This window comes from Lampris incognitus, chromosome 14 (assembly GCF_029633865.1).
Source record: "Lampris incognitus isolate fLamInc1 chromosome 14, fLamInc1.hap2, whole genome shotgun sequence".
NCBI classification, from domain to species: Eukaryota; Metazoa; Chordata; class Actinopteri; order Lampriformes; family Lampridae; genus Lampris; species Lampris incognitus.
In genome coordinates, this window is record NC_079224.1 from 23,708,346 (window position 1) to 23,729,809 (window position 21,464).

A 21,464-nucleotide genomic window follows, 5' to 3' on the forward strand; every position below is an offset into this window, starting at 1 on the left:
CAAGTGTGGGAAAGTACGCCCTGCACGAGGTTATATACATGGCTTTATCAAAAGCAGGCGTTTGGAAACTTAAAAAAAACGTGTATTTTCATGATGCTCCTTTATTCGGGAAAACATTCTTTTGGGGATACAAAATTGAACAAAGCCGTGCGGGGGACCGACGGAGGTGAGCCATTAGCAATTTTTGGGTCGTCTTAGAATATCTGCAAAAAGAGACCGACTTCTGCGTTTCGACACCATGATGATTAAACAGTTACCTCCGTCAAGGACAATTAGGAACAGCACACATTTCTAACCAGCGTGGCGGTAAAGAGTAATGATTTGGACGTTGCTCTTCTAGTTCAATTACCTCAGAACTTGAGTCAGACACAAAAGATCGTGATTTGTGGATGGAATGACCCCTTGGATCTCTTCACACAAAAAAATTACAAGATAACTTGACCAAAAGAAAATTATTTGATGTAACTTTATTGAAGACATTACAGAATTATTAACAAGATAATCCTAAGTCATCTTAACAGAATTATAAAACTAAAAAAAAAAATTACACAAGCACTAAAATTGAAAGTTGCCACGTTAAAATCCATTCAGAGGTCATTTACACGTCTTTGCAATAATGTAGTAGAATAAACGGATAAACACCAAATATGAGAGACAAGCAATCTGCTTTTCACCAACTGGAGCAAGCTGGAAAAGCCATTTGACAGGCTTTTGGATATGTTACAAAAACGTCTTTACGTTCCATTCAAGTCAAGTTATCCTTTAACTTCTTGTTTTGCATCAGCCTGAGATCACTTCTCAAAGCCCCATCCTCTTCCTGAAAGGAAAGAAAAAGCAAAAAGTTTTTTCTACTATTGCGGCGCTAGGGTAAACCGGTGACATCTAAAGCCCAGAAGCCATTTTCATTCAAGTAGATTTTCAAACACTAATGATCAATCAAGGTTTGGCTGTAAAAATGGCCCCAAGTCAAGAAAATAAGATCTCTAAACTTTGGCCCAAACTGGGAGGCAAAACAAAGCCACTTTCTCCTGCTTTTCTCTATGAAAAAAGCAGATGCGTTTATCGTTTTGAATATTTCAAAAGAATGATCAATACTGCCCGTTTTCTAAAATGAGACCACTGACCTTGGGACTTTGACAAAATGGTGCAACATACACAACATGGCCAAAAGTATGAGAACACCCAAACATCACACTCATATGTGCTTGATGAACATCTCATTCCAAAACCATGAGCATTAATATGGAGTTGGTCCCCCTGTGCTGCTATAACAGCCTCCATTCACCTGGGAAGGCTTTCCACTAGATTTTCACTAGTGTGTCTGACATTCTTTCGTAAGAAGTCGGGTTGTTGTGAAGCATCTAGGGTGTTGGTGTAGTGTTCTGTGCCTGTCATGTCTCACTCTCAACCTTCACCGCTGGCTAGCAGAAATGCGAACAGGGGAGCTGAGCATTTAAGTCTCTCCCTGCCAGTACATAGCCTCTCCAACAGCAAGCCCTATGTAGTGCCTCCTTGTGGCGAAACACGGTAACTGGGTACACCTTGGACCTTGGCTGAACTACAAGGGACTCGGAGGAGATCTGGCCCCTAGACGTGCGGACCGGTGTGTGGATATTCCCTGATGCCCACAAACCAGCCCCCCAGTTATGGGTTAAATAGTGCCACTGCCTAGTGGATACCTCGGGGGAGGAATAGTCTACAGGAGTAAACCCCTACAGAAAATCAACATCTACAGTGCTGTTGTTTTTTTGTTTTTCTTGCCCTTTTGTATCTTTCTAAGTCAGAGAGTACTGCTGGCATCATGTGTAGCTGCCGCTTCTCCCTCTCGTAGCCTCCTTTTCCCATCCGCCCCCGTATGTTTGTGTTATGTTTATCTGTTGTCTTGTTTCACTGCCGTTTATTGTAAAGTGACTTCGAGTGTTAGAAAAGCTCTATATAAGTTTAATTTATTATTATTAGATTTTGGAACACGGTTACAGGGATTCGCTCTCATTCAGCCACCAAAGCATTAGTGAGGTTGGACACTAATGTTGGGGAGAAGGCCTGGCTCACAGTCGCCATTCCAATTCATCCCAGAGGTGTTGGATGGGGTTGAGGTCAGGGCTCTGTGCAGGCCAGTCAGGATCTTCCACACCAAACTTGTCAAACCATGTCTTTATGGACCTCACTTTGTGCACGGGGGCATTGTCATGCTGAAACAGGAAAGGGTCTTCCCCAAACTGTTACCATAAAGTTGGAAGCACACAATTCTCTACACTGTCATTGTATGCTGTAGCATTAAGATTTCCCTTCAGAGGAACTAAGGGGCCTAGCCCAAACCATGAAAAAACAGCTCCTGGATTTTCTCAGAGGGATGACATCCCATAGGCCCGAGCTTGGGATATGTTACTCTTCTGATGATGTATTACTTTTGTCTCTAGGACAAAGTTTGCAAAAGTTGTTTTTTTCAGGCCTGGGAGAAGAGTGTCCCAGACGTAGATTTTTACCCCCTTTTGTGAGGGCTTCTGTGCCGAAAAAGCTTTACAAAAACTTTTTATGCCTCTACTAGAATGGGATGTGGCTGAAATAGCCAAATCCACTCATTAGAAGGGGTGTCTGCGGCGTCCGGGTGGCATGGCGGTCTATTCTGTTGCCTACCAACATGGGGATTGGCGGTTCGAATCCCCGTGTTATGTCCAGCTTGGTTGTGCGTCCCTACAGACACAATTGGCCGTGTCTGCGGGTGGGAAGCCAGATGTGGGTATGTGTCCTGGCTGCTGCACTAGCGCCTCCTCTGGTCGGTCGGGGTGTCTGTTCGGGGGAAGGGGGAACTGAAGGGAATAGCGTGATCCTCCCACATGCTACAGCCCCCTGGCAAAACTCCTCACTGTCAAGGGAAAAGAAGCAGCTGGCGACTCCACATGTATTGGAGGAGGCATGTGGTCGTCTGCAGCCCTCCCCGGATCGGCAGAGGGGGTGGAGCAGAGATTGGGACGGCTCGGAAGTGTGAGGTATTTGGCCAAGTACAATTGGGGGAAAAAAAAGGGGGGGGGGGAAATCCACAAAAAAAGAAGGGGTGTCTACATACTTTTGGCCATACAGTGTATATTCTCATGTTCACAAATTCAGATATCTGTCCTATTGTGTTGAATGAAATCAAATAAACCTTTGACACCTCAGATAAAATCAGTATTACCTCTTCTACCGCGTCTTCCACCTGTGAAGCTTCCTCTCCTTCCACGTGCCCGACCACCAAACATTCCTCTACAAGCTGTGACAGAGTCTGCTCTGATCCCTGGGGGCCTGTGTTCCTCTTTGGGTTTCGCATAAGCTATAGTCACTTTGCTGCCATCAATCTCGCAAATGTCTCTAGCCTCTTTGGCTGCTTTACAGTCAGCTTCACTCCCAAAGTCCACAAATCCAAACCTGAGGGAAAAAAATTAGACAAGGATTTTTTTTTTATATTTAAGACCATTATGATGATCAGTGTATCATTTTTCTGTAGGTTACCTTACCCTCTAGAAACCCCAGTATCTTTATCAAGAGTGACCCTTGCACTTAAAGCCCCTTCAAAAGCACTTTTCAGAGTCTCTTCACTTGTCTCCTTCGCGAGGCCTGACACAATCAATGTCTTTGAAAGAACTAAAAGAAAGGAAACATGTTAAAAGTCAGTTCTTATTCTGCAATTTATCACAGCAATCATGTATTTGTCCAAATGAGAATTAAAAGGGGCTTTCTTATCACTTGGAAGTGGCCATGCCTTCTTAATAACACTGCTTCAATCATCCTTAAAATTTGCTTATTAAATGATTCATTCAATAACGACAAGAGCACTCGGCCGATAGTAATAATTACCTTTCTTATTTGCAGCTTTTGCTTTATTCCCACAGAATTCTACATTGATAGCTCGGTCAAACAGTTCTTTACTCTGCAATGATTCCTTGGCTTTTTTGGCATCCTCCACATTTTCAAACTCAATAAATGCAAATCTGGGAAGGAAAAAGAGGTGTGGACATTTCTTGGGATGCTTTCCAATAAGTCCTCCAAAAACAGCAGGCCTATGCCTGAATGTAAACATCCACTTACCCTCTGGATTTGCCGTTCTTTTTAGCTAAATTGATACTGACAGCTTTCTGAAAGACTTTCTTCAGGGTCTTCTCCTTCACCTTGAAGGCCAGGTTATTTACAAACAGGGTGGCATTTGGAGCAATCTCAGCTGAGGTACAGAGGAATAAAATACATTTGTTTTTCACTCATCCTCATGGTTAACAAGTGGCAGTCAACCACTCAAAAGCCTGTTAACTGTCCATGGTTCTAACGTATTAGTTACAAGGAATGAAAGATTGCCCTGATAGCCTGTGATTCGCATCAAGTCCTTACTTTTCTAAAAGGAATTATAATTTTTTTTATACCTGGAGCTTTTTTGCCTTTAAAAGCACTCTGTTCTCCTACACGATCCACAATCAAAACACGATCTTGGAGCTTTATCTCATTTTTATTTTCAAGGAAGGTATCGGTGATGGCTTTGTTTTTAAACTCCACAAAGGCAATGCTGTTGAAACAATCAGAATTAATTATTGCATGAGTCTGAATAATATATAACACAATTATAGATACCATTTATTCATTAATACATTCATTCATGCATCGACCACCAGAGAATAGATCCAAAAGCTAAAAAAGCAAATTTAAACTTGGATGAATGTAAGCCGTATTACAGAGGCTTTAGAGACTCTCACCCAGTGGTCGGGCCTTTATCTCCACCGGGAAATCGGACGGTAGTAGCCTTGGGAAAGAGTTTTAAAATGTCCGTCTTTGTCGCTGTGTAGGGGACATTCTTCAGAAACAAACACCTGGCATCTTTATCTGTGAAAACAAAAACAGAACTCTTGAAAAAGCAGGCCAGAGTTAAGTCTTGGATGTGGGTCACCATAATCCATCCATCCATTAGCCAAGCTGCTTATCCTGCTCTCAGGGTCGCGGGGATGCTGGAGCCTATCCCAGCAGTTATTGGGCAGCAGGCGGGGAGACACACTGGAAAGGCCCCGAGGCCATCACAGGGCTCACGCTCTCTCTCTCTCTCTCTCTCTTTCTCTCTCTCTCTCTCTCTCTCTCTCTCTCTCTCTCTCTCTCTCTCTCTCTCTCTCTCTCTCTCTCTCTCTCTCTCTCTCTCTCTCTCTCTCTCTCTCTCTCTCTCTCTCTCTCTCTCTCTCTCTCTCTCTCACACACACACACACACACACACACACACACACATTCACACACATTCATACCTAGGGACAATTTAGTACGGCCGATTCACCTGACCTACATGTCTTTGGACTGTGGGAGGAAACCGGAGCACCCGGAAGAAACCCACACAGACACGGGGAGAACATGCAAACTCCACACAGAGGACGACCCGGGCGACCCCCAAGGTTGAACTACCCCGGGGCTCGAACCCAGGACCTTCTTGCTGTGAGGCAGCTGTGCGAACCACTGCACCACCATGCTGCCCGGTCGCCATAATGTTGTAGTGTTTTACTGTACATGTCGGCCTCTCCAACCATTTATGAACAAGTTTGGCACTTCATGCATGATTAGTTCTACTGATTTTGACATCCATAATGTATGTAATGGCCCACTTTACCTTTTCTCTCTTCTGCGGGATCTTTGACCTTCACCTTATCCTCTTTAACCTTTGCTTCTGCAATCTTCATTGGCTTATCAAGGATGATCTCTCCGTTTAACGTCAAAGCTTTATTCAAGTCCATCTCTGAGACCAAATCTACATATGCATATTTTCTAAGAGAGACAAACAAAGTTAGATTTGGACTGAGGTATTTCAAACAGCTGCATCCTTAATCAGAAATGACTGTGCCTGTTCAGTGTCGACCTAATACAGTACTACTAGGCATACTTACGATATCACTGAAATCAAGGCAACTGAACTCAACAGAGAAAATATTGGGCCGTCGTGTTTTAAGTAGTGCATTTCTTGATTGGTAATTTCCCTGACAGAACATCAGGAATGATTTCCTATTAATTCAACACAATATTCATCAAACCTTAAATAATTGCCCAATTAATCAACTGACGGAAAATTAATCAATTACAATCTTGGTTATCAATTTATTCTTTTAGTCATTTATCAAGTAAAAATATCAACCATTTACTCGTTACACTTTGCAAATGCCAACATTTGCTTGACGTTCTCTGATTCATATCATTTTAAATGACTAATTAAAGCTTTTTTTGGCTGCTGGTCAGACTAGTCCAAAGCAAAAAGCTGTTTTTTTTTTGGGGGGGGGGGGATTTTTCTCCCTTTTTCTTCCCAATTATACTTGGCCAATTACCCAACTCTTCCGAGCCATCCTGGTCACTGCTCCACCCCCTCTGCCGATCCGGGGAGGGCTGCAGACTACCACATGCCTCCTCCAATACCTGTGAGTCGCCAGTTGCTTCTTTTCACCTGACAGTGAGGAGTTTCACCAGGGGGACATAGCGTGTGGGAGGATCACGCTATTCCCCCCAGTTCCCCCTTCCCCCTGAACAGGCACCTCGATCAAGCAGAGGAGGCGCTAGTGCAGCAACCAGGACACATACCCACATCCGGCTTCCCACCCACAGACACAGCCAATTGTGTCTGCAGGTATGCCCGACCAAGCCGGAGGTAACACGGGGATTCAAACAGGTGATCCCCATGTTGGTAGGCAATGGAATAGACTGCCACGCCACCCAGACGCCCCGCGGAAGCAAACAGTTTTTAAGATGAAATTTTGGGCACTAGGAATTTGTGATGGGCATTTGCCATTGTGGACAATTTATAACTAAATAGTTGATAGATTAATCAAAAACAAAAATAATCTTCAGTTAACACTAGCTTCAGAAATATAACTGCATCCTCACATTCTGAATATGATCAGACAAAAGAGCTTTACTTGTGACCTACTACAAACTCATACAAGAGGGTTCAGACATTCACCAGCAACACCATAAGAGTGTGTTGGAGGCTCCGTGAGTTTGACATGTGAGATGAATGGTTCTACAGCGCTGTATACAGCCTACTGCTCACGTCACAAGCAAGCGTGTATATTATCCTTCAGAAACATAACGGAGAGTGGTCGATAATGGCCAATATTCAATGCCAATATCATGTTGTTGTTGCTTCTTTTTTTTTGCACTTGATAAAATAAAGTAATAATGATGACAAATGAGACACAAAATTGCCTAACTTAAATGAACATTTATTTAACACTGTTATTGTCTGCATTGTCTGTTTTCTTTGCTCTGTTTGCACAGCCTGCTCATATCATCTACTGAGTGACTAGAGGTGACAACAATGTGACAGAGCAGAGAGTCTGTCCACACACACACACATGTGCAGAGGAGGAGAGACACACACACAAGTGCAGAAACGTTATGTCAGCTAGAAGCCCATAACGTTTGTTCCCCAAAACGTTGTTGGCAAGTTGATAATGTTAACGCTAGCTTTCAGAGTCCTGTTAATGTAAGCCCACTTGTTGAATTGAGGCTATCTCTAGCCCATTACCAAATGCAACCGACTATAACTAACACTGGGTACCTCATAACAATCAAATCAATTGCTTACAATAGCAGATTGATGACTTGAGACGAGAGGAGAGGTTCATCAGTCCTGTCTCCATCCTCTGCCTCAGCTGACAGCAGGTGCTGCTGGCTTTGCCAAGTTGAAAATAGTTCTGCTAGCCACCTATTAATGTTACTCTACTGCTCGCAAACTTTGCACTGGTATGATCATGTATATGAGCGCCATTGATGAAGAAAATGTGTCTATGTCAGCGTGCTTAACAACGGCAGACCACAGGCTCACCAAAATAACAGTACCCTTTCCTTTTCCAGTCATATAAACAATGGCTCCCGGATTGCCTTTTTCCATCTGCGAAACATCTCCAGACTACGCCCTGCTTTAACACAACACTCCACAGAAGTCTTAGCCAATGCTTTCGTCACATCACACATTGACTACTGCAATGCGATCCTGGCAGGCAAACAAAACTCATCCAGAATTCTGCAGCACGGAAAGTCCACTGACCATGTCTCTCCTCTGCTGATTCAATTACACTGGCTTCCTGTATCACAGCGGATTAATTTTAAAATTTTATAATTAACATTCAAAGCGCTTCATAATCTATCCCCTGCTTATCTCACAGACCTCCTTCAGACTTACACTCCATCTTGCTCCCTGCAGTCTTCACCAGCAGGTCTCTTGGCACTACCAGCCATCAACCTCAGCACAATGGATGCCAGGGCTTTCTCCTATGCTGCACCCAAACTCTGGAATGCCATTCCCTGTCACATCCGCTTACTGGACTCCTTTACAAAATTCAAATCTGTTCTTAAAATCCACCTTTTAAAACTAGCATACTCACTTTAACAGTATCAACTTCGCCTTGATTTAACTCCTTGCTGAGCTATGCTCTGTTGCTTACTGTGTGTTTTATTGTTGTTTGCACTTATGTTTTTTACTGCTTTGTTGTTTATTGCATATGATGTAAGGTGACCTTGAGTGTCATGAAAGGCACCATGTAATAAAACATATTATTATTATTATTATTATCATTATTATTATTAAAGGCTTTGCAGTTACACTTGCTTACCATCTCACAACCATCCCAAATGACAAATCTGATAAATGTGATACGACCCTGGCTCGTCAGGAGTAGGAGTGCGGGCTGGGGATGCCCATACCATAGATTTTCAAGCCCTGTAGTTTGGCTAATTGAAGGCTTGCTACCGTTAAAATTCCCAACTAACATTATTCGCATTTTCTCACTTAAAGACCAGAATAAGTGTACAGAGAACATTGTATATGTTATAAAGAGTGGCCATTTAAATATACTGAGCTTTGAAAGCCATGAACTTAATATAAGTCTTACAGTTTTCTCTCAGGTAATGTTACATCCAGCATTGGCACTAGTGATGCGTGGCTCGGCTCCACATGTACGCATAAATCATCCACCCGCTGCCCACCCAAATAAATTAGTTTCTCCGATTTAGAGACCTGCACCCGATCACACATTACTATTATTTCTCAGAGTGGGATATATGTAAGTGTACTGAAATGGTAACATATTACACTGAAGTAGGCTGGTTTCAAAAAAATAAACATTTATTTTAAGTAAAAGTTCTTCTTTTTTGGTAAAATGAAAATGGCAACACAGTGCTTTGCAGCTGTTGCATATGACATAGTCATGGTCAAGTATTTAACTACATCGTTCCACACGGAATTTTCTGTCCTCCCTTTTTTCTTGTTTTTCCATCCATCCATTATCCAAACCGCTCATCCTGTTCTCGGGGTCATGGGGATGCTGGAGCCTATCCCAGCAGTCATTGGGCGACAGGCGGGGAGACACCCTGGACAAGCCGCCAGGGCATCACAGGGCCAACTGGCTATGTGATGGGAGCGTCACTAGTGTACCTGGTGTCAAACCAGTACGTCAGAAGCAGTAAAAAATCTATTACTACTTTTTGCTGCTCCCGTTAGGGGTTGCCACAGCAGATCACCCGATCCATTTCTTCCTGTCCTCTGCATCTTCCTCTGTCACACCAGCCACCTGCATGTCCTCTCTCACCACATCCATAAACCTCCTCTTTGGCCTTCCTCTTTTCCTCTTCCCTGGCAGCTCCATATTCAGCTTCCTTCTCCCAGTATACCCAGCAATTCTCCTCCACACATGTCCAAGCCATCTCAATCTTGCCAACTGGAAGCTATTACCAACAGTGCCACCCATTTGATTTTTGTCTTTTTTTTTTGTCCTTTTTGTCTTCTTTTTTTTTGTCTGTATGTTGCACTACTGTGGGCTGGGCGAAACAGCATTTTGTTTCACTTCATGTGCGCAAGTACATGAGGTGAAATGACAAAGTGTTCCTGATTCCTGATTCTTCTGGACCTCCATGTTGTTGTGTAGCTGAGAGAATAAATGTGACCTCTTCTTTCTATACTAGAAATTAACATAGCCTATATTTAAATTGGATACTTTGGAATCATTTTTAATTAATTTGAATTTTTTAATTTTCTCTCAGATCTTTTTTGTCTCCATGGCTACTTAAGATAATTGGCGCAGGGTGTCTGGATAGCATGGCGGTCTATTCCGATGCCTTCCAATACGGGGATTGTCGGTTCGAATCCCTGTGTTACCACCGGCTTGGTCGAGCGTCCCTACAGACACAATTGGCCGTGTCTGTGGGTGGGAAGCCAGATGTGGGTATGTATTGTGGTTGCTGCACTAGTGCCTCCTCTGGTCAGTCGGGGTGCCTGTTCAGGGGGGAGGGGAACTGTGAGGAATAGCATGATCCTCCCACGTGCTACGTGCCCTGGCGAAACTCCTCACTGTCAGGTGAAAAGAAGCAGCTGGTGACTCCACATGTATCGGAGGAGGCATGTGGTAGTCTGCAGCCCTCCCCAGATCAGCAGAGGGGGTGGAGCAGAGATCGGGACAGCTCGGAAGTATGGGGTAATTGGACAGGTACAATTGTGGAGGAAAAAGGGGGAAAAAACAAAAAGATAATTGGCGCAATGACAGGCTATTCTGCTAATTCGTGCCTGACGAAAAATGAAGCTTATAATATGTTCACATTTTAGAGAATGTATTTAATACTTTCCTCTTTAATGATGTATTATTTCACCCACCCCTCTAACCATCTGCTATTAACCAGAATATTAATTTTTATGACTCGGCCCGCCCAATCCATGGATTAACGGCGTGCCCGCAGATATAACTGTGATCCGCGCATCACTGATTGGCACATTTCTGCTGTTCCACAGACCCGTCTGCACGTAGAATGGTGAAATTCACACAAGGGGGAGCGCCAACATCGTTCCACAGCAGCCAAACTGACAAGGCTGCCTGCAGGCATCAGCCGATACCAATTATCTCAAAATGCCAGATATCGGCCCGATTTATTGGCCAACCGATTGGATGCATAAAATGCACTGTATAATGCCATTAAAGTTATAACTTATGTTTCCCCCTCATCTCACCTTTTGCCAGTTAATTAATTAAATAAAATTAATTTTAAAAAATTTATCAATTTTTGAGTCAAACAAGCATACACAATGAAATATTTGTAATGTAATTTGTAATGTTTGCTAATGTTCAGGCCAATTACCACATCTGTAAGAGATTATGCAGGGATTTCTATAGTATTCACAGTGCATTTCCCCAACAATGCCACAAACCCTGCTGTGCAATTAATTATGATGACACAAAGGTTTGCCAGTCAAAATGGAAAACTAATTGTTGAATATCAAATCATATTTACCTGGATTTGTCCAATGTAATGTCCTGAACAAGGAGACTTTGTGCCATGAAGTAACTTGCTAATGAATCTTTGATTTCTTCAAATTTCTTTGAGGCGTTCAAATTGCCGACATGAAGACGATAACCTGTAAGAATGAAAGACAATTAAATGTTTAGAGGTGCACATCAGCTTGGCCAAGAACAAATTAAGCATATTTTAAGAGAATTTAGCAGCTATTGTATGAAAGGTATTTTGGGACTGATTTAATCATAATCACTGGACAATCCACAGATATTCAACTAGCTACATTACAAAAAAATATTTTTTTGTTTTGTTTTGTGTTACGGGCACCAACAAATACAGGGGAACATATTCATGCACATTTTCAAAGCTAAATATACATAATAACTTTTCTTTTTTTTAAATTTGTGGATCATTGAAAATTTGGCTGAAGTCCTCTTGGTACTTGCAGTTACTCTTTGCATTTCTGGAGTAGCACTGAATTCCAGGAGGTGGCTATACTAAGGAGGACAACCAGAATTGGGATTGTTGGTTAAATTTCTATAAATAATCATAGTATTGGAAGCACCATCATAATCACATCTAACAGTCACAGGGGCTCTTTCTATGAACATACAATTTTGATGATTGAAGGCTTTTTTTTTTCCAGCTGAGGAAATTCACAAAATCCTCTAAGCTTTGTTGCGGAAATTTACCTGCAAACACTCTGGACTCAGGAACAATTACACGAAACAACAATGGTTAATGATAAAGACAGTTAGCATTGTACAATACAGGACAAGACAAATAGCATTATACAACAGGAGAAAACCTCCCTGCATTCTCCTACTGTACCATATGGAGAAACACAAGTAAGACCTCATAGGCCCTGTATTCTCACTAACTAAAGGAGTCGCCTTCCTTATATTCCCGTTTCCTTTGACAAAGCCACGCTTACTCATTGGTCAACTTAAACCATACATTTTCTGTATACGTTGTATCATAGGTTGGTTAAATATCTGGTCGTTGCCAGTTAAGGGGCTATACAGAATTACAAGACACCACAAAACGCATCCATATATGGAATAATATAGAGACTTTCAGAGAGCTTTCTATAAGATTTATCTCATCACAGGCCCGGTACCATAGTAACAGGACATTCCTTATCCATTTCCTCTCTGGGGGGAGGTCAGACCCGAGCAAAAGATGACACAGACCTCCTTTGTTTAGGAGATTTGACCAACATGGTATAGACAGAGTTACACAATAATACACATTGAATGAATAAATGGTAATGTTAATTTCATGTTAATTTTCCTTCATAGCTCCCTGCTCCTTCTGAATGCCTGTTGTAGAGAAACTAACCAATCAGTGCAGACCAGCTGACACCGTCTAAATCAGTCCAATCAAAAAAGATCCTTGAAAGGAACTTCTGTAGAATTTTGCTTTGATAATGTGCTTGTACAGAAATAGATCTCTCAATTTCTACTACACAGAGAAATTCCTGTTTTTGAGGAAGATCCTCTGCAATTTAAAACATTCATCAGAGCCTTTGAACATTGTGCGGAAGCTAAAACAAACAAGAGAAGATTGTTTGCATTACCCAGAGCAGTTCACTTTCACTAGGGGGCAGCCTAGCGCTCTAGTGCGCAGCTAACCTCACATGGCTCCAGAAGGAGGTTATGCTGTAGCTAAAGACCTCAGAAAACATTGTGGAAATGGATTAAAGGTCACAGTTGCCTATGTGGACAAACTCAGTGGATGGCCTTCTGTTAAGGCATAAGATTTTAGTGGGCTACAGGCCTATATGTATTGTTTCTAAGAGAGTGTTGCAACACTATGGAGGAATTGCAATACTTAGATGAACGCAATATGCCATCAAATATGAAAACGGTAATTCCGAAACTTTCTTACAAGCTCCGAGAGAAATGGAGAATGACTGAATGTGAAGTCTATGAAAAACATAGTCGCAGAACTGGTTTTAAGGACACTGTCAAGTTTTTGAGTACCAAGCCAAAATTGTTTCCGATCCAATTTTGGGTGACAGCCACAACACTCAAGTTGGTGTAATAAAGGAAGCCACGAGGCAAAATTACAGCAAAAGTCAGAGTAAAAAAAAAAAAAGTTTTGTAACTGCTGTCTTTATGTTGAATGAACCACCTGTGAATGCAACCAAGAAAAACATTCAGACTCAAACGCAAAGTATGTCATCTAAAACCTCAAACATTGTTTCCTGTTTGTATTGTACACATGGGCATGCATTGGAGCACTGTCCATAAGTGAACATTTTTTGTTTTTTACAATATTCAAACATCCTTACTGATGTCATCGACAAAGGATATGCTGAAAAGGTGCTGGAGCATCAGATGGAACACTCCAATGGGAAAATGTGTTATCGCCTTCACCATGGAGTATACCATCCACAGAAAAAAAGGTCTGCGTGTTGTGTTTGACTGTGGGGCAGACTTTAAAAGAGCCTCACTGAACTTGCGCTTCTGCAAGGACCAAACCTGACAGGCTCTTTGTTATGAGTTTTGACACAGTTCAGGCAGGAACCCATGGCAATCATGGCTGATGTGCAATCAATGTTCCATCAAGCCAAAGTTGCAGAAGAACATTTGGACTTTTTGAGGTTTTTGTGGTGGCCAGAAGGGAACCTGAAGCAGGAACTTGTACAGTACCGTATAACTGTGCATTTACTTGGAGCAGAATCTTCTCCTAGTTCTGTATGTTATGCTCTAAGAAAAACTGCTGATGATAATCAAAACAGTTTTCCAGCAGAAGTAATTGACACGGTCATGAGAAATTTTTATGTGGAAGATCTGAAAAGTTTGCCCTCTTAAGAGGATGCTACTGTCATGGTGAAGAACCTCACAGCTATCTTCAAGTTAGGAGGTTTCAATCTTATAAAACAGATCAGCAACAGCTGCAAAGTGCTACTGGTAAATCCAGAAGAACATAGATCCAAGAACTTCCAAGGAATTGGATCTGAACAGAGACAAATTGCCAGTTGAATGGGCTCTTGGACTACAACGGTGCATTGAGACCAAGTTCAAATTTAACATTTGACAGTAACCACACACAAGGTGTGGAATGTTATCTATGATCAGTTCTGTCCATGATTCTTTGGTGTTTCTTAGCCCCTTTCACATTTCCAAGCTAAGATGATGTTGCAAAACCTGTGTCACTTGAAGTGTGGTCGGGATGATCCAATACCCCAATCTTTTCAGCAGAAATGGAACAAATGGTTGGAAGACCTTGAAAGAGTGAGAAGTTTCAAGGTCAGTAGCTGTTTCAAACCTGAAGACTTCAGACAGTTAACTTCTGCTCAGTTATATTACTTCTCTGATGCCAGTGAGAAAGCATATGGCAATGTTACTTACATCAGGTTGCAAAACAACAAGAATAAAGTCCATATTGCTTTCATATTTGGCAAATCCAGGGTGTCGCCACTAAAAGAAAGTGACTATTCCTCGCTTAGAACTCACAGCTGCTGTTCTTGCTATTAAAATGGACAAGATATTATGATCAGAGATACAGCTTCCATTGGAGCAGTCAAAGTTCTGGACTGACGGTACATCAGTATTAGTTTGCATCAAAAATGAGGACAAAAGGTTCCAAACATTTGTTGCGAACAGAATATCAACTACAAGAGAAGCCTCAGACATTTCACGGGGGAGGTACATCTACAGCAGAAAACCCAGCAAACTTTCAGGGAAAATTGAACATTTGATTCGAAAGAGATGGATTCCAAGTCCAAGGTTTCTGTGGAAATCCAAAACAGAGTGGCCCGCACACTTTTTGGATTCAGACATTACTGCTGATGACCCAGAAGTTAAAAGAAACTTCACGGTAAATGCAAGTGTCACTGAAGATGTTGCAAGTGCCACGCATAAACTAATCACTCACTTTTCCAGTTGGAAAAGACAAAATTGCAGTTGGCTGGATTCTAAAGTTGAAAAGGATTTTGAAGAAAAGGAAACAGCTAATTACTGCAAACGCCAGTGACGATGCTCATCAACTGACTGATGTAAACTTGGAGATGCAGAAATTTAAAGTCACATTAGGAAGACAAATGTTGTCTAGGATTATAGGGAATACTTATTAAATTAATTGACTATTTCAATCAGATTTTTATTTCTAATGTAATGGCTCCTTGTGTCAAATTTATTAAGAATTGTTTTGTCTTCTGCAAGAAACAATTAGGGGCTGGTGTATAAGTGTCATTTTGGTTAAAGTGTAACTTCTCCCCACGGTCTGAGCCTAACTCCACCCACTGCATAATTTTGAAAAATGCTAAAAAGTGGGCAAGGGGCTAAGAGGGGGGGGGCTGATTTGTGAGGCAGGAGCATGGGCAGGAGTAGCTGGGGAGATCCACGAGAAGGGCTAGGTGCTTTGCCGGCTCACCGCCACACACCACCGTACCCAGTCCAACACCACTCGCAAAGACGTCCTGACCACCGCAACACAAATGTGCCGCAGAAGGAACGGGGTCCCGCAAGATGGGTCACAGCTTTCTGGCAGTGGAGAGGCAGGCAACTGCTCCCTCAGCCGTGGCGCAAGCCCAGCCCAACAGACCCAGTTGTCCAGTGGTGCTTTCACAGTCGTCGAAGTCCGAACCATTGCACCAAAATTGAAAATGAGGAAATAATATAACTATACTAACTGTAAATTGAGAGAAATTCAGAAGGTCGGTAGAAATGTAAAAAAGGCACAAGATTAGCAAGTAAACTTCTGTGAATGATGAGTCTCGATCAGTATATATTTGACAATCAGCATGATTTCACAGACTCACACTCAAGGGCGGGGGTTGGGGGAGGTGAGTCATCCATCTCTGATTAGAGGCCGTCAACTTTCTTCTTTTTTTTCTTTCTTTTTTTAAACATTTCATTATGTAAATAAGCCCCAACTGGTCAACTCTACATCAGCATCGGCCTTGCAAGGTTCAGGGGTGATTTAAAACAGTAGATGGCATGTTGAGCCATTTTCAATCTACGAAACGCTGATTTTTATAAATTTGGTAACAAATGTCAATATTAACAGCAGCATTGATATATTTCATGACTGTATAGTCATATCATTCAATTTACAGCTCAAAAAACACGTTTAAGTTTTTAGTACACCTTTAATGTTTGTTTTGATGGTAAATGTCCCACCACTAAGGAAAGTAGTGCTGCTGTCAATTAGGCAGTGGTAATCAATGGGACACTTGACACAGGTGTTGCTGACTTGGAAAAAGCAAATGATTTTTGACTGTGCGGTATTGGTTTTGTGAGTAAAGAGTATGTTTTGTTAATGATTGGAAATAGACTTATTACAGAGAAAGCAGATGTACTCGCTTTGGAAAACCAATGTGGACGGTAAGTAATATATCGCTTTTGTTATTGGAAACAGTAGATATTTCATTATTTTGCATGCGTCTAAAATCAATCAGCAACCGTTGTAACCTTTTCTGATAGGCAAAGGGGTCACTACACCCTGAATAAATAAATGGAGAAACATAACGGATGTACGTGCTTCCATACAGGTGTAGTGCATCATACAATTAAGCAATTAACATCCTATCATGCTTTGCGGCATGTATAAAAATGCTGAGCAGGCCCAGTTGACCTTGATTTTGGATCGCAAGAAGATCTTAGTACTTTGAAGGGGGTTAATTATAGGGACACGGGTGGCAGGAGCTTCAGTCATAACAACTGCTCAACTGGCTAGTGTTTCAATATGAAGAGTGACATCATTAGCGTGGGAAGTGGGGGCTGCAGCCCCCCCCTCCAGTAGTGGCAGGTGGCTGTGTAACATCTTAGACCCAACAGTATGCCTAACTTTTCCTAACGTACAAATGCAAAAAAACAAAACAAAAAAAACACCTTTATTTTAAACAGTGGGCTAGGGCTATGTGGAATGTACATTTTGAATAATAAAGTGAGTAAACACTCCATTCCAAATCTGCTACACACGCACCTTACAAACAAAACAATGACATCATACTGTAGCGACCGGGCGAGGCGGTCACTCTGACTGTCGGCGGTTCTGCGCTGGGGCAGCGTAATGGCTGATGGGACTGACTGTAGGACTGTGACTAGGACTGATGTCGCCACTTGGGACATGGGGGGGGGGGGAGACTCGTTACCTTATTGCCAGTTCTGGTCCATTCTGGCCAGTGTGAATAATAGAGCACTCCCTGGGTCGTGTGATGTATGGGGCTGGGAGTTGCGATTAAAGAGAGGTCTCTGCCTCTCGACTCATTCTTCCACGCCGGCTCGCCACAATACTTTTCATTTTAGTTGCCAGCCCCTCTAATTAAAAAAATCTTCCCATGCGCCTGAGTAACATCTGCATTTAGATCTATGGAAAGACATCAGTAAACGGGGGTTGGAAATTGTGGTCGAAAGCGCACATTTACAGTGCATCCGGAAAGTATTCACACCCCTTCACTTTCCCCACATTTTGTTATGTTACAGCCTTATTCCAAAATGGATTAAATTCCATTTTTTTTCTCATCAATCTACACACAATACCCCATAATGACAAAGTGAAAAAGGTTTTGTAGAAATTTTTGCAAATTTATTAAAAATAAAAAACTGAAATATTGCATGTACATAAGTATTCACACCCTATGCTATGACACTCAAAATTGAGCTCAGGTTCATCCTGTTTCCACTGATCATCCTTGAGATGTTTCTACATCTTGATTGGAGTCCACCTGTAGTAAATTCAATTGATTGGACATGATCTGGAAAGGCACACACCTATCTATATAAGGTCCCACTGTTGACAGTGCATGTCAGAGCAGAAACCAAGCCATGAAGTCAAAGGGATTGTCTGTGGACCTCCGAGACAGGATTGTATCGATGCACAAATCTGGGGAAGGGTACAAAAAAATGTCTACAGCTTTGAAGGTCCCAAAGAGCACAGTGGTCTCCATCATTCGTAAATGGAAGAAGTTTGGATCCGCCAGGACTCTTCCTAGAGCTGGCCGCCCAGCCAAACTGAGCAATCGGGGGAGAAGGGCCTTGGTCAGGGAGGTGACCAAGAACCCGATGGTCACTCTGACAGAGCTCCAGCGTTCCTCTGTGGAGATAGGAGAACCTTCCAGAAGGACAACCATCTCTGCAGCACTCCACCAATCAGGCCTTTATGGTAGAGTGGCCAGACGGAAGCCTCTGCTCAGTAAAAGGCACATGACAGCCCGCTTGGAGTTTGCCAGAAAGCACCTAAAGGACTCTCAGACCATAAGAAGTAAGATTTTCTGGTCTGATGAAACCTAGATTGAACTCTTTGGCCTGAATGCCAAACGTCACGTCTGGAGGAAACCAGGCACCTCTCATCACCTTGCTAATACCATCCCTACAGTGAAGCATGGTGGTGGCAGCATCATGCTGTAGGGATGTTTTTCAGCGGCAGGAACTGGGAGACTAGTCAGGCTCGAGGGAAGATGAATGGAGCAAAGTACAGAGAGATCCTTGATGAAAACCTGCTCCAGAGCGCTCAGGACCTCAGACTGGGGCGAAGGTTTACCTTTCAACACAAAAATGACCCTAAGCACACAGCCAAGACAACGAAGGAGTGGCTTCGGGACAAGTCTGTGAATGTCCTTGAGTGGCCCAGCCAGAGCCCAGACTTGAACCCCATTGAACATCTCTGGAAAGACCTGAAAATAGCTGTGCAGCGACGCTTCCCATCTAACCTTACAAAGCTCGAGAGGATCTGCAGAGAAGAATGGGAGAAATACCCCAAATATAGGTGTGCCAAGCTTATAGCTTCATACCCAACAAGACTTGAGGCTGTAATCGCTGCCAAGGGTGCCTCAACCAAGTACTGAGTAAAGGGTGTGAATACTTATGTAGATGCAATATTTCAGTTTCTTATTTTTAATAAATTTGCAAAAATTTCTACAAAACCTTTTTCGCTTTGTCATTATGGGGTATTGTATGAAGATTGATGAGAAAAAAAAGGAATTTAATCCATTTTGGAATAAGGCTGTAACATAACAAAAATGTGGGGCAAGTGAAGAGGTGTGAATACTTTCCAGATGCACTGTATATTAGAGTGATATGTAAGGGAAAACAGATGAGCAACTCTTCCTCAGTTGACTGAGAATGTCAATGCAGGACGTGATCAGACTGTCAGCAAGAACAGTCCATTGACAACTACATAGAAAAGGACATTATAGTAGGGTTGCGGTGCATAAACCCCTCATTACAAAGATGAATGCACGTTTGCGAGTTCAGTGGCACAAAAACCATAGGCACTGGTCTAAAGAGATGTGCAAAAAAGTGATATGGTCAGATGATTCATCCCTCACCATATCCTCCACAAGTGGGCAAATGCATGTGTGGCATACACTAAGACAACAGTACAGGCCTGAATTATTGACCTCTACATTGAGGGGGTCCAGGGGTTCTGTTATGCTGTGGGGGGCATTTTCCTGGCATGGTTTGGGTCCACTTGTCCCCTTAGAGGGAAGGATCACTGCAAATCAATACAAAGTTCTACTGAGTGATCACCTTTATCCTATGATGAAACATTTCCATCCTGATAGGAGTGGACTCTTCCAGGGATGACAATGTCCCCCTCCACAGGGCATGAGGGGTCACTGAATGGTTTGACGAGAATGAAAATGATGTAAATCATTGCTATGGCCTTCACAGTCACCAGATCTCAACCCACTTCAAAAGCTATGGGAGATTTTGGACCTATGTGTTAGACAGCGCTTTCCACCACCACCATCAAAACACCAAATGAGAGAATTTCTTTTGTTCCATCCCTCCAGTAGAGTTCAGAGACTTGTAGAATCTATGACAAGGAACATTGAAGCTGTTCTGGAGGCTCGCGGTGGCCCAATACCTTACTAAGACACCTGGTTAGTTTCCTTTTAACTTGTCACCAGTCTGTATGTTTGTATGTAAATCTTCATGATTGTCACTTTGATAACTGACAGCCCCAGATAACTTTCATACCACTGTTATTTGCAATTCATACCATCGTTGGTCTTTGCTTTCTTTGATGAGGAGGTCTCAGCATCAGACTCTGCCTTTCTTTTCCCATTAACTGCAAAATTGAGAAATACATAAGGTCACATAAAACCTTTGCTGGAGCTAAGTCTTAAAAAGGTGACTGTCAAGTCAGATATCTTAAAGAATCTCACCAGCATCCGTTTCTTCTTCGACAATGTCTTGATCACTTCCACTCTCTTTGACACCATCACCTTCTTCCACATTCTTCTCTGTCTCCCAGGTTACTGTTACTGTACTTGTACATTCCTCTTTCTTGGCCACAGGTGTGTCCATCTGAGGATCTACAAAGGTCACTTTATAAGTAGCACAGCCAAATATATAGCAGTAAACCCTGTACACCATATTTTTTAAAGGGTCCAACACCATTAGCCAACACCATAATTTCTTATCTTTTTATGCTGTACCTTGTTCATCATTTGCCTCTTCCTTGCCCTCGTCATTAATCTTCTGTTCTCCTGTCATGTCTGTACTTTCAGTAGGAACTTCCTCCCCTGTACCTCCTCCAATGTCAGGTGGAGAGACAGCCTCGATCTTTCCATCTGAAATAATCAGTCGTTCAAAATTAGTGCGATTTGGAGGGTTTTTTCCTCTTTCAGCCTTAGAACACAGGTACACATGTATACAGTAGCTGAATCTCAAATTGTCAGTCGAATATGACTTGCCAGTTTTGCTGTCATCCTCTTCAACAACCTCATCAGCAACAGCTTTGCCATTTATTTCTCCGAGTTTTTTATCCTAGAAAAGAATCAGACATACTAGTGTGTGCGATGTGAGTGATAACTGCTGCTACTGTAGACGACAGAAAATCAAGCAATGTTTAATACTTTGGTACACGTTACCAAGAGTACAGCGGCAAACATCGCACATGTTTCTTGCTAGTGTTTTGAAATGTAATCCTGTAAGACTATGCAAATGTAATCACTTTTGGTGTTTGTAGGTTGGCAAACTTCTACCTTACATTGAGGTGTACCAGACTAGCTGGCTAGTTAGCAACCAAATTACTTTGCAAACGTTCAATCCATCCCTAAACACTGATCATGCGATTTGCAAGATAAATTAAAATCTTACGTCTGATTTCGCCATGTTTTTGTTCTAACAGCCACAGTTTAAGATGAGAAGTATCATCGACCAACACTGCAAACACATGTAGTTATTGTTCACACGTTCATGTACGTCTTAAACTGCGCACTGCGCATGCGGAACAGG

The 21,464-nt window shown here is 42.3% G+C and overlaps 1 protein-coding gene across 1 annotated transcript; it reads right to left on the bottom strand.

Annotated features, from left to right (window-relative positions):
- Positions 1 to 444: 444 nt before the first annotated feature.
- LOC130123601 (nucleolin-like) lies at positions 445 to 21,459 on the bottom strand. The gene is made up of 14 exons (XM_056292820.1): positions 21,327 to 21,459; positions 20,921 to 20,993; positions 20,663 to 20,797; positions 20,390 to 20,539; positions 20,224 to 20,292; positions 11,263 to 11,386; positions 5,609 to 5,763; positions 4,719 to 4,845; positions 4,392 to 4,531; positions 4,066 to 4,195; positions 3,835 to 3,968; positions 3,495 to 3,621; positions 3,176 to 3,405; positions 445 to 817 (listed from the first exon to the last, which is right to left on the bottom strand). The coding sequence occupies exons 1-14, from the start codon at positions 21,339 to 21,341 to the stop codon at positions 792 to 794; spliced, it is 1,635 nt and encodes a 544-aa protein (XP_056148795.1). The 5' UTR covers positions 21,342 to 21,459; the 3' UTR covers positions 445 to 791.
- Between the last annotated feature and the right edge of the window lie 5 nt (positions 21,460 to 21,464).

Coding starts and splice junctions, on each gene's coding strand:
- LOC130123601 (XM_056292820.1), bottom strand. Junction 3,622..3,834: donor AAAAGCTGCAAATAAGAAAG/GTAATTATTACT, acceptor CCTTTCTTTTAG/TTCTTTCAAAGACATTGATT. Junction 818..3,175: donor TGGAAGACGCGGTAGAAGAG/GTAATACTGATT, acceptor CTTTCCTTTCAG/GAAGAGGATGGGGCTTTGAG.